This window comes from Paracoccidioides brasiliensis (genome assembly GCF_000150735.1).
Source record: "Paracoccidioides brasiliensis Pb18 unplaced genomic scaffold supercont2.25, whole genome shotgun sequence".
Taxonomy (NCBI): domain Eukaryota; kingdom Fungi; phylum Ascomycota; class Eurotiomycetes; order Onygenales; family Ajellomycetaceae; genus Paracoccidioides; species Paracoccidioides brasiliensis.
Genome location: NW_011371382.1, coordinates 44657 through 60431, shown reverse-complemented (window position 1 = coordinate 60431; position 15775 = coordinate 44657). Strand labels below are relative to the sequence as shown.

Here is a 15775-nt window from a genome sequence, read left to right as displayed (position 1 = left end):
ACCGCAAATGAAAACGATGGCGTTAAACATGCCTTCTAGTGGTTCTCACCCTTCTTCATTTTACGCTCTCCCTCTTTTCACTCATTTTCTCCATAATATCTTAAATATAAGGTTCATCCTCTAGCCTTTGCGGCCAATGATATTCCCTTGCTAAAAGCATCTCATCTACCAGCTTCCTCTCATATCCGTTGCAAAGGAGATGATGTGATATCGACTGGCCCAGCCGCACCTTCAGCGCCTACCTTTCGGTGATAAAGGGAAGAGGAAATGTCATATGTGACTGGTCATAAGCATTCTGTTCAACAAATGCGTTGAGCTGAGGATCTGAGAGTTTGAAGATCTTGAATATGAATCTGGGATGAATGTATGCATCGAGAGCCTATAGATATGTATACATTTAGTAAGTGATGACTCCAATAACAAGCCTCCGATAAAACACGTTGTGGGATGGGAAATAAAACGCGCCTCACATTCAGATTCATCTCGATCAAACAAGACCACTCCCTCAAACACTATAGTTCGGCCCAGTGACCAACTACATCAGTAACACCAGATGGATACTGATCGTTATGTCTGTAGTTGAGATGCTTTAGAGTTTGTTGGGAATTTGGGGGTAATGTTGATTGAGCCTTGCTGCGAAGCCTGATTACGACTTGTGCACAACTCGTGATGAGCTTGGTTGAATAGAAAGGTCATTATGTTGTGGAAAGCGGTAGCTGTCATCTCCAACAAACGGAGCTCGAACCCTCCCGACCAATAATTGCATTTTGATAAGATTGGGCAAGCTAATGTAGTTATTAGTTACGTTAGTTAGCAAATGCAATAGTTACATAAGAGCAAACGAAACATGATCAACTTTTGAATCTATCGCAAGCGCATCTGCCTTGAAGCCCACTTAAAAGAGCTTGGCCCGGATATGTGACAAACTCTTGAGCCTTGCAACGACCAGTTCAAATATCCGCATTGAACCGGGGAACTGGGTTGTCATCGATAATCTCAGTAAATACATTCCTAATAAGATTGATTCATCGAGAGAACTTCGCTGAGAAGTTGGGTTAGAGGCATCCAGGTGATCTGGTAAAAAGTGTTGTTGACAGCAACTGTTCCATTTATTTTTAGGGCCAACATTTGTCGAATACGGTCTGTGTGATTGATAGCTATATTATCCCGCAGCTACACCATGTCAGGGCGCAGAGTTGATATTGCGATGGATTGAATACGGCGATTAGATAAGCGCAAAAGCGATGATGTCAGCGGGGAAAGCTTCCACCCAATTCAGACATGCATTTGACAGAACAACTTATATAGCCTCCAACCTACTGTACACTATACAGACACATCTATATATTCTGATATATATACAGCTCTCGAATACTAAGTTCCGATATCGACGTTTATGGTTGATGACAGTTAAGATAATGCTCGGTTCTACCGTCTAACAAAAAGGTGACAACTACTATATAACTACCCCTCCCCATGTAAAAACTGTTTAATCCAAGCTCATTCTTGTACCCGCAGCAGCTTCATGGATTCCATGTGCTTCTAATCGGATTTGGCCGTCCCCAGGTTCAAATCAGATAGCTACACTACCAGGTTTAGGAACATTCCATTCAGGGTTTGATCTGTGTCAAAACAGTCTGTGTCTTCAATGGGACATTTGGGAGTCGTGGATCAGAGGACAATCTAGCTTATTGAGAATTGACTCTTCAAACAACCACCAGTGATCTACCGGAATTGTAATCAAATCAAATATGGAGTCTTCAGCTCTTCTATCGAGCCGCCTCATTCCCCGGCATGCCGCAATATCAGTTCGTTCAACATCCATTTGTTCAGCATCCATCACCTTCCGCTCTCCCACCCTTCTCTTAACCTACCAGCAAAGGTCACTATTCTGGTGGGGTCGCCATCGTGACCCAGAATGGAGGTCGCAGGCATACTCTAGACTGCAGCGACTAATGGAAAAGGAAAAAGAAATACGATCGTTTTACAACAGATACCTGACGCATGCTATGCGTCGACGGCCGTATCTCTATCAAAGCAGGAGAATCAACAAATGTCGAGGTGCCGACTTGATTACTCGCTTTCAAAATCGACGTGAGGTCTATGAGGAGATTAGCAAAGCGACAGGGAAAGGGGCAGCTGAACGCGAGCATCCCAGGGCGGCGAACGAGCAATGGTCTAAAAAGTGGTTTGAAGAGGATGGAAACGCTGGAGAGGAAGAGGACTTCGAGTCCTGGGACGGTAAAGAACGCGAATATGGGGAGTCCATGCGTCGTGATTCAAAGCAGCAGTTTCGGGAATTTAAGAGGGCTATTGATAGTGATCCTTATGGGGCGATATTCGGGAGAAGATTGGAACATTTTCCGTTTGGTCTGGAAGAAGGGTCCTGGTTATCTTTTTGTAGGTCCCTTATTGGTGATGGTAATCATCGGGGTCGCAATCCCTCCTCAAGTTCTTTTGAGGTCTCTAGGAAGCCAACGATCGATGCAACGGCAAATTCGGTGACGATTCCTCGTAAAGTGACTATCGATGAAGGTCCTTCGCCATCAACCAGCACTTCGACCGATGCTGTATTTAAATTTGATCCCATCAGTGGGAAGATGGCCACTCGCCAGTCCAAAACAAGTGACCATCAAGCGAACGATTCCTCCACTGTAATATATGCTAACCCGCGAGATGGCGAGGCAGAATTGGGAACTGACAACGAAACGTCCAATTCCCAGTCAGATCAAAACCTTGATTCGAAAGGGCGAACCATTGAATCTAATGGTCCTGACACGTTAGATGTATGGTCTGTGGGTGAGCCTGACCAGGTAGTCTGCAATAATATAGCTACGCTCAGACCTGAGAAAGAGGATGCAGCTACGACTGAAGAGAATGGCCATTCGTATATGGACAATTCCCAAACCGATAAAACTCCTGTAGAACACTCTGCAGCCAGCTATCAACCATGCCGTGAGAGTCTGGCCAAATTGATGAAGGCGCTTCCTAAAGATGAAGCTCAGGATAACACAAGAGAATCAAAGAAGAAGACTGGGCAGAATTCTTCTTCTGGTAATATGCGAAATGACAAGCCCTCCAGTGAGTTACCTGTTTGTGACTTGTTTAATTTTAGAAGCGGTAGCCAATCTGAGGCAGGCTTGGATCAACTACGCGCCAGCGATATTCGAGCCTCTTTCGAACCTCGGGAGGGGAGCCAATATGAAGCTGCAACAGCCTTTCAAACCCTTCATGACGCAGGTTGTGGCTTGGACGTTGACGAGTTGCGTTGGAAACTTCGTTCAGAGAATAACAAGTCCGCCAATATTGCAATTCCAACGGACACTGCTGCTATATTGATGCCAGCAATAGACCGGATACCAAAGGGAGTCAACTCACAACTTAATAACGATGATGGCCGAGGGGGAAAGAATGGAAAAATCATCTATACACATGACATAGGCGATCGTGCGGATAGAACTGTGACCACCAGCAGTTCCGAAAGCGACAAGATCCATCCCGTCTTTGGGGTAAGTAGCAGCAAGGCTAAGCTTCATAGTCAAATAGGAAATATTGCGAAGGAATTGCGAAAAATCAAACAGAAAACCAACTCGATGAGCGCACTTTTGACAGAAAAGAGTGCTCAGTACGAAATAGCGACAAGTTCAAGGTCCCAAGGCGACAGTGGAGACGTCCCCATCCTATCAGAGGAGATGAAAACCAGTATGGAAGAATGTCTGAAGCAGCTAGCTACCATTGGAGAAACTCTGACCGAGGTCAAAAACATTAACACCTCCATCAGCTCCGTTCTGAGAGAACTGGGCGAGAACATGCAGGGAATGCGGTCCATTAGTGATCGAGCCAACAAAAAGCCAACAAGGGAATTACCTCAAACAAAGGGGAAAATTTCCTCCCCTTCTCAATACAGAGTTCTGGCCTACGACTCACTAACAATGGAAGTCAAAGACATTGGCATTTCATCCAGCCACTCAGGCTCGGGCGATATCACGCAACAATTGCATCCGACAGAGGCGCTCTCGCGTCTCAACAACCCCTCACGGTTCCTAGAACATTTCCCGCGTTTGGAAGGCCAAGGTTACGAGATTGTATCTGGGGGTGGGGATATTCTTATTTTTAAAAAAGTAAGGGAAAGAAGTGGGAATGCTGCTGGTTTTGGGATACCAGATACCCCGGAAGTGGTGATGGGGAAGAAGACAGACGGTAGGGATGAAGCCATGCTACATTCTGAAGTGCAAGCTGCAAAGTTCGAACGGCAATCCATTGATCAGTTCGATTCTGGATGTCTCACAGCCGAAGTGCCTGCTTCGTCTTTGTTTTCAATATCAAAGATGAACCAAGAGCCATCCTTCCAATCCGTCAAGGGTATTATAGACCCAGAGACATCTACTTCACCTCACGGCCAGCAAAATCAGTCGCCCTCCTCTCACCTTAAAGATAGCGAGCAGCAGAAACAGCAGCAGGAGGGGAAACAAGATTCCTCCACCCCACCTCCCCCAAATAACGAGAAACAAAACCACTTCCTCCGCAAGGCCATGCGTGGCATTTTGCTGACAGGTGGTGTCGCGGCGGGCGCCTGTTATGCCCTCGGGTGGTTGTTGAGTACTTCCGCACAGGCGGACACGATGGGCTGGGACCTCAGGGATTCACGGGGGCTCGAGGGGCGATAGGCTTCCGGGCCCGTTTTATGCCTTCGTCGTGTCGAGGTTAAGGTGGGTAGGTAGGCTCCTAAAGTGAACGGATGGAGGTATGAGATATAATTACTTACGTGATTTCTGAGATCTCCCGTTTGAAGGATATATGCTTGCCGAATTTATTATGGATGGCATTCCATCTGGAAAAGTTTGACCTGATCTAGTAGTTATCAAGTTGTTTAACTAACTATATTAATTCGAAAATTTAATCTTTTGTTCTAACTCCACTCAGAAGGCATCTCGCTCTGTCTGTCCTCCGGCATCCAGTATCGTAATTATCTCATCTTTCTTCCATTCCACATCCTACTCAGCTGTGCATAGCAGCACATGGCAACTGGCTTCTTGGTAAACACTCAAATGCCCCTCCGGGGTAGTTGACTACTTCAGAGCAACGACCTCAGAAAGACCTGAATACCCCCCCACCTCATATTAACACATCAAGTGAGGCCAGAAGCGGCAAGGGGAACGGAACGTAGAGAAATGTTAGAAGGAATCAATTCATTTTTCGGCTTTCAACCACAAGTCTGCCATAGGCTTTCTGCAATGAGGACAGTTGATTCGACTCGGATTTGGTGGCAGATTCCTTTATAGGTGATGTACGTTGAATTGGTGTATCGGCATTGGGAGTCATTTGTTGAACTTTTTGTGTTTTTTGAATTGCCAGTTGACGTGCTCGCTGAGGAGGCCCAGGATCAAGAATTGAGATGGAGAGTGATGGTGTCAGAGCCGGAGGACTGAGACTATCTTCAATGACAATGATTTCATCATTTGTTGAAGAGATGATGGAGGATTTTGTTGTGGATGGATTGGCTTGACCACAATATGAACAGGCAGCTTCACCACTACAGTGTGTTTCATGGGAAAATCCAGGACGATTGGGGCAGAATGGTGTCCACATAGTGAAGTAAATAAAGTTGATAATCAACAATAAAGAGAAGAATAAGAAGATTTGAGTGTGTGTGTGAGTGTGGATTTCGGTAACTTGATTAGTATATTGATTAGTATAATAACTAACTACTTTGAGAGTGATGGATGTGATGAGTAATATTACATAAAATCTGCCTATTTTGATGTACATGCAATGGAGTATTTCAGTATCAATTAAGAAAGAGAATTATTAATTAATATATATTTTAATACTGTTAATAACTTTAGATATGAATACATAACTATGAATGATTATAATTTTCAAGTTACAAAGTGTTTGAGTATATAAATAGATATATATATTTTGTATATGCAGTGTACATACATTATATATATGTATCTGTCAGGCCTATCCGCCTTCTTATGTAATCCGCACCGTATATAACTTCCGCGTAGCTAGCGATCGCTTCATAATCAATCAAGCAATCTATCCTTCACAATATCTAGTTCAATCTTCGTGAAGCACTACAATATAGAATTTATAGAATAATTGTTATAGTAACGAACATAAAAAAGTATATTCTTGAGAATATTACTAGTAGTAGAATACATCTATAATACATCTGGCTTAACATCTCCACTATTCTCATCATAGATGTTCATTTCCATCACATTATCAAAATTCATCTCATGCTCCTGCAATCGCTCTGTCAGCCAGTCCCAAGCCCCAGTTGGTTTTTCAGATTCCTGTAGAATAGGAACTTGTTGAGATCTTATATGATCATGTACAAGTTTTCGTAGCTGAAGATATATTATCTTATGTAAACGTTCACCCTGCTTATTGACTGCTGCAGCAGTGACTCTTCCAGAAGAAAATCCCAACTTTGAAATCTGATTCTGACACCAATTCTTTGTCTCCAGTGGTAGATACTCATTAATATCTATCAAGTATTAGTATATATAATATTAGATCAACAAAGATATTACATACCCCAGTTTTCAAAGTGCATATGAAGTTCTGAAAGTACTTGTGAATCTGGTTTTAAATCATACTGTAATGCATTATCAGGATGATAATAGAGCTTCCAGGGCCGTCCATATACTCCATCAGGTCGTTTACGTTAAGTGCGAATTTGATGATTATTCCAGACACTCACATAGTTTGTCACCTCTTGTCGAATAATTGGCATATATACGGCGAGAAAGGCAATACGATCAGATAATGTATTGGTGTGATATAGACCAGTATGACTGAGATTCAGAAAATAGCGCTGAGAGAAGATAAGTATAATAATTAGTAGAAAGAATATGGAACTCAGGCTTCATACCCTCCAGTAATTTGTCAACTGTTTTGCAAGTTGTCCCCACCAAGATTCAATCCGTTGATTTAGTGTACTTGTTCCAAATCGATAGCACTCGTTCAAAGAAGTATTTGATTCAGTTGCTTGATGTAGTTTGAGTTGTGCAGCAGCAATCATTGATGTTTCAGTTCCTCGATCTGAACGAATAATCTGAGGAAAAGTAGAGGTGGCTTGAAGAACATCAAGAAATTGTCGAAGAACAGAAGCAGCAGTTCGATTTGTGATTCCAATATATATCAACACGATGTATCGGGAGTATGCATCAATTGCTGCATAGATTTCAATTCCCCAGTGTTGAAGCTTGCAATAACCATCAATAGACCATAGATAATTTGGTCCTGGAACAATGTACGATCCTCGATGACGTTGGAGATCATTTAGTCGGCGTTTAATTCCATCTGGATCGAGAAGCTGAACTGTTTTGAATAGACGATCTCTGATTTTATTAGTATTATACTAATCAATATATTAATCAATCAAAACATACCGTGAAATGCTATGCCCTTGCTGTCGAAAATGAGTGTACAAATGTTCTCTTCCAAATCCCTGAATAAATCCACTGTCAAGCTCTTTCTGTACAGTTGATATAAGCTCTTTCTGTACTTCATCACTCTCACAGTTATCTCTTCGCTGAGGAAGTTTTAACTGCTGCCGAATTTGACGAAGCTGACGTATACAAAGTTGAGAATCAGGATGTTTTTCTTTAATAATCAATAGAATATCAGCATCCTGCAAGCCTCGTGACAACAATTCTTTAATAAGAATTTGAATTTCATCATTAAGAGGCTCAAAAGAATCTACAGCTGCTCCGTCGGTCTGAAAAGAAAAGAGAAGAAAAAAAACTGTGTATTAATTCCCTCTCTCACACAGCTCTGCATCGGGATACTCCGTTAACTAATGAATCCAAAATTTAATGAATATAAAGAAATGCATGCATACTCCATACATCCATTGTTTAAGCGACCTTTGCCTCGCCTCCTTAAGAATTGAAATGGGGTCTGTATTTTATATTTCCGTGCCCTCTTAATCTTAACTACCACCTGGGCCTACCAACAATGGCTGTGCTGCCTCGTCAGTGCCAAAGGACTCCCGTCCGCTGAACCCATTGTCACCGTGAAAGTTGTGACTTGTATGTATGTATGATGAATCCAGCAATTCATACTCAACACTCTCCTTGGCGTTTCACGACAGATAATCTGTAACAGGGAGAGGAATGAATTACAGAGGAGACAGATAGACTGACCAAATGCAGATCGTCCGTTTGCAGATTTGTGATTTGCGAATGAATGACTTAATGATTATTGGAGTGATTGATCGATGAGAAAGATGGAAAGGACTTTTCAAGAATTAGGATTGTAGCCTTTGGATAGAACCCTTTTCATGGTGGACTCAAATGATTATTTGCACACAGTTCAAATTTTCAGTCTGTGATATCTTCATGTCAAAATACACTCCCATTCAAGCAGCACGTACGAAAGGAAGACCTTGGTTTCGACAAAAAACCAGAGAAAGCAGTTCTGGCTCTCTGTGGTGTCTGAACTATCTCTAACAATGCATTTCTGTTCCTGCATGCCTCTCTGCTCTGCTGTGCTATGTTATCCATGGTCGTTGTACTTTGAAGCCTATGCTGCTTAAAAGGATCACCAAGTTTATGTTTACGATTCCCTTCGGGGTCGATGAGGGACGATTGGGGAATGAGCTGAGAAGGAACAAAACAGCGCCAGTGAAGGTAGATATCTTATTCGAAAAGAAACTGCATATGTGACAATGATATTGCTTGATTTGTTATATGTATAACTACAACATATAACTAGTCATTTTGAAGGGAACGTACTCCTGGTGCCTGAAATCGGCCCGTGTCAAACCATGGATTCTCTAGCAGAAGAGAGCTGTATCATAACTACCGACACTAAGAGTGGGCAGAAAGTTGCGCGAACATCATGGCTAAGGATGTGAACATGACTGATCCAGCTTGAAGGTCTGAATGAAGTCGATATCTTTTCACAGATATATTTATTATTTCCTTGCCATTTATCCTAGAAACCATACGTAGGCTTTGTCAAAAGCTGCAAGTCTGCGGATGAATAATCCGTATGGAATGTGGCACAGCCTAGATCTCCGATATAAACTTACAGTGGCAGCTTGAAGTGCAACGGCACACAGAAACATCCGAACTGGTTTTACTCTTAGATTTTTGAATTAATATAATAACAAATAATAAATAATAAATAATAAAATTTGACAATGGCTTGTCAATCTCTAGACTCGAATTCTTTTAAGCAGTGCTATTTTCCAGAATCCATGAATCTGAATCGGGTGAAGGGCATGTCCTTGCTTCCTCTTTTGACTGAGACATCAAGGTGGAAAAGAGAAGTAAAAAAGATAGAAAAGGGAGAGGAGAGAACAGAACAAATGTTTTGAGGTTTCTCTTCTCTCTGAGCAGAGCTTCAACCGCGCACTGACTTTGAGCATAACATTTCATTTTGAAACGGTTTCTTGACCTATCCTTATTATGAACACCATTAGAAACATGATTCCTTGTTTGGAGACATCCCACAAGAACAAATATCCATTCGCCAATGTAACTAGACTGGACATTCCTCGCCGACTCTTCCCAATGAGCTTGGGTTTTTCATATATAGAGAAGCGCTCCTCCCCTGGTCCCTGGACCCGGTCAGGAGAATCACTGAATCAGCCCAATGTCGTCTATATATGGAGGATTCACTCTGTCCAAGAGAACAAGAAAACCTTGAAAAATTCCAAGGCCTAAATTTCCGTTGGACTCTCATGCACTTTTCCCCATTTTTTCCTCTTCCCTTTTCACTTTCTTGCCCCTAGGAGCTGTCTTAGCCGAATTACAACACCACTTGGTAAGTTTGGCACCAGCGAGATATCACAGTTGGATCAAATTCCTAGGCCCAAGAGAATGGTAGCATCCATTTGTTGTTCACCCTTGCTAATGATAATTTGCCCGCTGACGTGGGGGATATAATATGACGGGTATATGGAACATGGATATAATACTCTGTACTCTGTACTGGCTTCCCCGTTAGGCAGAAGGAGATTACTTGGACCACGTGATAAAACTCTATTCAGTAGAGCTAGCTAACTCTGTAGTTATTTGACTTTGCTCAAACTTTCAATGTAGCGGTGCAAGTCTGGTCTAATGTCAATTTGCATATATGATTGCCGAATAGGGGGGACATTCAAGCTGTTTTTACTTTAACTAACTAGTTATGTTGCTCAAAAAAGTAGACTATATCACGTAATCAAGTTGTCCCTAGGATACGGTGAACATTAACACCCCTTGAAAATGTGGCGCGAGTTCACTGTCTGTCCAAAGAAGGGCTGCTAAAATGGATACGGAGTAAACAATAATAAATGATATGTCAGCAGGGAGCCAGCTGCATATTTCGTGGTTAAGAATTCAGAATTTATACAAACCAATACGCTCTGTTATCATCTTACACGGAGAAACACAGAGTACAAGGACCAGAATTATCCCTTGGTTGGTCTGGCAGCGAGCAGTTTCCATGGTTCACAGGACGGCAGACCAGACTTTGACTGGCTCTGTTCCAAGGATCCATGGATCTGTACCTGAACACAAAAAGGTTCCGTGCCCAACGGATTCCAATACCGTACAGTTAGTTATATCTAACTATACTTCATAATTATTAAGTGCCCACTACCCAAGTTGTTGGTCTGTTCACTACATCCATTACAGCGCAATACATGTAATTGTGTCTATTTGACTGGGGATCAAGGGCGAAATAATAAATCCAGAGTCTTCATAATAATATTAATGGTCAAGCCTTGGCTCCAAGTGTTTTCTGGGGGCGGGCTACCCTAACCTCAATAAGCACTGGATCATTGGAGACACTGGGGCCCTGCGACGGGCTCGGCGGAGTGGAGCCGTCAGAATCTCCCAAGGCTCCAATAATGGACCATAGCTGACCATCGCTGACACTGGGCTGCCAATCACTGCCTTGTTGCGGATTTGGCTGTATTCTTGAAATAAATCCATGCCTCTTCTTTAGCAGCAGAATGGATATACGCTTACACGCCCATACGCACCGTACCCACGCTAGCGTTGGTGAATGTGCCCAGGGAGATTGGCCCGTATTCGTATTCTACGTGTATTGATACTCTGACCAAAAAGTGCTGCAGACCGCCCCATGTCCGCTGTTTTGATCGTGTTTTTTTCTGTTCCGTATTGGAACTGCTCAATGCGAACCTTACGCTCCTTCGCTTCCCCTGTTCCCATCTCTCATCTCAAGCAGCCTCAACCTCAATCCAATTAATCTCCACACTTATTCCTCTTATCCTCCACTCCTCTCCTCCACTCCTCTCCCAACCTTGCCTATTCTCTCTTCTCCTCCTTCTCCTCCTCCTCCTCCTCCTCTTCTCTTATCATCATCCATCCTCCACGTTGACTCTCGACGGTCCGTGTTGTTGATCTTCCACTTCCTTTCTCATCTCCCTGCTCGCTCTATCCCATCTCACCTTGCGCGATTTAAGTAACTGAAAGAGAACCTACCGCAGGCCCTTTCTCCCCTCTTTCAATCTCCAACACCAAGGACTTCTTCTTTGGGTGCCGCTCGTTTCACCCGTCTATATATTATAATAATATTGTGTGTGACCCTTTCAACACCCGCGCACCCTCTCCTCCCAACGGATTCTGGCTGAGTCGGATTCCCCCACGTTCTCTATTCCATCTAATATCTTCCCCTGGACGAATCATAAAAAGAGGGGGTGGAAATCAAGCGTACCAGTTCGAGCATCGGATATGTCTGCCTTTTAGCTTCGGAGAAACAATACATATGTAAAAGGAGAATCGAGAACAAGGACGAAGAGACACGTAACGGAACGACTGGTTCGCTACTTGCCAAGTTCCTATTAATATATAACGGGGAACCAAAACATACCTGCAATTGGACCCAAAGGACCTGCGACGTTGGTCTTCTGCCTCTCTTACCGTGGTTGGAACAATTCGCAAAAACATTTTGCCGTCTCGCTCTGATAAATTTCTATACTCCCGATCGCATTCTGTCGTCAATTCTAAAAAATAATCTCCCATAATTACTTATGTCAATTGCTTGACTTAATGGAGATACGACAATCTGGGCAAACAAGGGAAAGATCAAGCTGAATACAGAAAAAAGAACACAATTCACTCCATCTGATTTTGCGCCCAGCTACTTTGTGTTGAATTCACTAAGACTCATTCACACTCACAGCCGCAATTATTGAGTGAGGCAGTAATTTGATACTCTACTGCCGACTCTCTTTCATATCTGGGACTTTTGTCCCTTTCCACTCCTTTGAAAAGGTATGCGCTTTCATCCATCCCACCTGTTTCTCAATCAATCTCATCAACATGTCCTATCTCATTTGTTCGACCATGTTATCTTTATCATTATCTTCATTTTGCCATTTTTCATCATGACGATGATGCTGCATATACTAATTCCAGACAGATCAATATCATTTGACAATTTTTTTGGTCACCTACATTCGTTTTTATTCCTCCATATTCTAACGGTGAGGCCGCTATCTCAAACATCATATAGTGGGCTGCCTGTGTCAAAATCTAATATGCGGTTGCAGGATTGACGATTACGAAATCCAATTAAAGGACAGCCTAAATCTAACCACCAAATATGCGGGCCAACAGATATTCTATCTTGGCTGCTTTGCTGGCCCTGGGTGCCTTGGACGCTCCTCTAAGTCACGCTCGAGGAGCGGGAGATTCTCCAGCGCGACCACGATATTACTTCCCGCGGGAAATAAAGCGCGGCTCTGCCGTTCCAGCACCCGTGGATAAACGTGCTCCACAATTGAATGACCAGGACACCACCGTTGTGGTCATACCCGTCACTGTCTACGTAGGTCCTGATGGCAAACCTTTTACGATAGGAGGCCAGGCTGCTGGAGGAACAGGTGTCACCCCTTCGAGTATTACTTCTTCGAGCACGCCCCTTTCAAGCGACACCGCTTCGAACGACCCCCCTTTAAATACCAGGCCGTCAAATTCCTACGATGGACCAGCTCACCGAATCACTACCGCCAGCGAACCCAACAGTTCGTCTGCCACAAAGCCAATGGGCAATCTCAGTCTTGGTCTACCGAATCTATTTAGCACGCCCTCTGCCTCAGAATCGGAATCAGAGACCGAGACCGTTTCGTCCAACAGTTCTTCATCTACTTTACGAGGAACAGGTTCCACTGCTCCGACCGTGACCCCATCCTCCTCGTCGAGCTATGAAGATGTATCATCATCCAGTACTTTCCCCACACTCAAGCTTCCAACCCTGCAGCTTCCGACTGATGGTACTTCAACCTCAGGTGCTCCTGGTGGCACTGGAACTTTTACTCGTGAAGAACCAACTACGACATCACAGGGACCAATTATTACTCTTCCCACCATTATTCCAGACCCAAGCCCGTCGAATTCTGAACCATCTTCTTCATCCACCCATTCACCCTCCAGAACTACAAGATCGGACGTGACAGATACAACACTACTTCCAACGTCCGAGTTGCCCACCGTAGTGCCTCCTTCGTCAACTACCAGTGAATCGCCCACGGAATCGCCCACGGAATCACCCAGTAGCTCCCCAAGTATCCCTCCTACCGGCAGAGTTACCCTCACTCCGATCCCCCCTGTGACCAACAACAGCACTACCTCAACCACGAGTTCCATTCCATCTGGTATCTTTCCTAGTTCAACGGTCGTCCCCACCGGAACGATCCCCACCGGAACGTACCCAAGCCCTTCTAGAACTGGAATTTCTTTGACACCGTCTCCATCCAATACAAATGTGGTCACCCCGACCCCAAGTGCACCAGCACCAACCCAGACGGAGACCAAGCCACTCTCAACAGATTCGTTAACTTCCATGTACATCCCGACAAGTATTGTCTACCAGCCAACTCCTGTCCCACCAAACACATCGCAAGCCAACAAACCCACAGCCATTCCCCGTATTATATCTCCAGATGGTGGCATTCCTCAAGCACCAGCTGACTCGAGGCTGGTACAAATCGGATTCAACGGCTCGCTCCCCTATGAGTTCGCTGTCAAAAACAGGGATTCAATCATTCAAATTTTCAGCTACACTCCAATCGGCATCTCGTATGGTCTGCAAATTTCCCGCAGTCTCACCGTCATGCGATCCATCGAGCCATACGACACAGTCCAAAAGAACACCTACACTACCACTTTGGCTCTTATCTACATCCCAGAGAACCTCGTGACAGAACTTTCTGTCTCATTGCACAACCCTTTTTCGCTCATCTACAAGCACCCAAACCCTTCCGTTGCCCAGCTCATGTCCCTGATTGACCCGTCCATCCCCCTGATTCCCGGCGGCGGCCCTCTCGGCCAGGAAACAGGAGGGCTCGGTGGTGGCCTCACCGGTCGCCCGGGTGGTGGCAATGATGACGGAAACGATGGCGGCTCAGGTGGGAATGAAAGTCCCGGCGGCTCAGGCAGCTCATCCAATGTGCGCGCAACCTCGGTTGGCATTGGTCTCGGTGTCGTCGGCGGTGCAGCCCTCTATGGTGCAGCAATGTTCTTCGTCGCACGCCGCTACCGCAAGAAGCGCAAGATGCACCGTCGCACCAGCTCTCTGACGAGCGGGATTGGAGATAATAGTACGCCTGAACCCTGGCCGATCACATCAGACACGCTGATGACCGGTGGTCGCGGGGACGGAAATGTCAGCTCCATTCAGCATGATGCGCGGAACAGCCATAATAGTGGTGGATCAGGGAGTGGGAAGACGCAGATGATCAGTGCCCCTGTAATGGCCGAGAATTCGCTGGGATGGAACTAAGAAATGGTAAATTTTCCATCCTTGGTGTTCAGTTCAACGCTATCATAAATGGCAAGAGGTCCAAGGCCGGGCTGTACGAGACACGTGACGAGAAGTATCGACTGCTATTTTCGTCTCACGCTTAGAAAGGGACTGGGTGGAAACAAAAGGCTACAAATCCGTTTTTTGCTCTTTTTTTTTTTTTTTTTTTTTTTTTTTTTTTTTTTTCAAGCTTGATTTCTCGAACTATCAATGGTTTCCAACTATGCTTGTCTCGGCATTCACCTGTGCAGACGATATAGACACTTGATATGCTATCCCATATGGGTTGTCATGTGGCTTCAATGGCTCTCAAGATAAGACATGCTTTTAAATGTACAAGCCGGCGATTTTTACTTTCATTCTTTTATCTTGTTTTATTTACCTTTTGCCTTTTATTCTTTGATTCTTGATTCCCCCTTTTCCTTTGTTGTTGTTCTTGACTTCTCACTAATCGTCTTTTTTTCTGTTTGTGGTACTCTATTGTTATAACCACGTCTCTATGTACAGAGCTATTTCCCCTCGTCCCCTATTATGCTATCTTTTATTTTCTTACCTTATCAAATAGTGTCTTCTTGACCCCCGTAGCGACGCCCACGCTTCCACGGCCATATTCACCAGCCAATACCTCTCTATCTTATCTCGCGCGCGATATACATATAGCTATATACAATCTATTGATAGAGTCTTGTGTTGCGTTGCATTGAATTTTGCTGAGATGAGTAGAGTGTGACACGATTATTTATCATTTTTATTAAGGTCTTAACGTAATCCACATACGAGTGAATACCTCAAATAAGCGAACACTCAAATCACTGTACCAGCTAGATTTTATTTTAAATTATCTACGCTCATCAATCTCTAATTAAATTAAATTAAATTACACTAGGTTCAGGAACCTTATTCTTGAGTATGGCAAAGGGTCAGAGCGTGGAGGCTCAGAAGGTTGAATAACAGGTCATTCAACAAGTTCAGTGGATGAAATAATAAGATTCTAAGC

General features: G+C 44.0%; 5 protein-coding genes across 5 annotated transcripts; 2 read left to right on the top strand and 3 right to left on the bottom strand.

Annotated features, from left to right (window-relative positions):
• Positions 1 to 1751: 1751 nt before the first annotated feature.
• PADG_08630 (uncharacterized protein) lies at positions 1752 to 4667 on the top strand (the record flags this gene model as incomplete). Its single annotated transcript, XM_010765631.1, has 1 exon — positions 1752 to 4667. One exon carries the CDS (start codon positions 1752 to 1754, stop codon positions 4665 to 4667), a length of 2916 nt encoding a protein of 971 aa, XP_010763933.1.
• A 517-nt stretch (positions 4668 to 5184) lies between these two features.
• Positions 5185 to 5589, bottom strand: PADG_12496 (uncharacterized protein; the record flags this gene model as incomplete). The annotated part of the gene is made up of 1 exon (XM_010765630.1): positions 5185 to 5589. One exon carries the CDS (start codon positions 5587 to 5589, stop codon positions 5185 to 5187), a length of 405 nt encoding a protein of 134 aa, XP_010763932.1.
• Positions 5590 to 6170: 581 nt separating this feature from the next.
• On the bottom strand, positions 6171 to 7871 carry PADG_08629 (uncharacterized protein; the record flags this gene model as incomplete). The annotated part of the gene is made up of 6 exons (XM_010765629.1): positions 6171 to 6499; positions 6550 to 6610; positions 6716 to 6829; positions 6887 to 7355; positions 7407 to 7735; positions 7866 to 7871. The coding sequence occupies 6 exons, from the start codon at positions 7869 to 7871 to the stop codon at positions 6171 to 6173; spliced, it is 1308 nt and encodes a 435-aa protein (XP_010763931.1).
• A 2854-nt stretch (positions 7872 to 10725) lies between these two features.
• On the bottom strand, positions 10726 to 11183 carry PADG_08628 (uncharacterized protein; the record flags this gene model as incomplete). The annotated part of the gene is made up of 3 exons (XM_010765628.1): positions 10726 to 10920; positions 10994 to 11101; positions 11154 to 11183. 3 exons carry the CDS (start codon positions 11181 to 11183, stop codon positions 10726 to 10728), a joined length of 333 nt encoding a protein of 110 aa, XP_010763930.1.
• Positions 11184 to 12579: 1396 nt separating this feature from the next.
• PADG_08626 (uncharacterized protein) lies at positions 12580 to 14757 on the top strand (the record flags this gene model as incomplete). Its single annotated transcript, XM_010765627.1, has 1 exon — positions 12580 to 14757. One exon carries the CDS (start codon positions 12580 to 12582, stop codon positions 14755 to 14757), a length of 2178 nt encoding a protein of 725 aa, XP_010763929.1.
• Positions 14758 to 15775: the final 1018 nt, after the last annotated feature.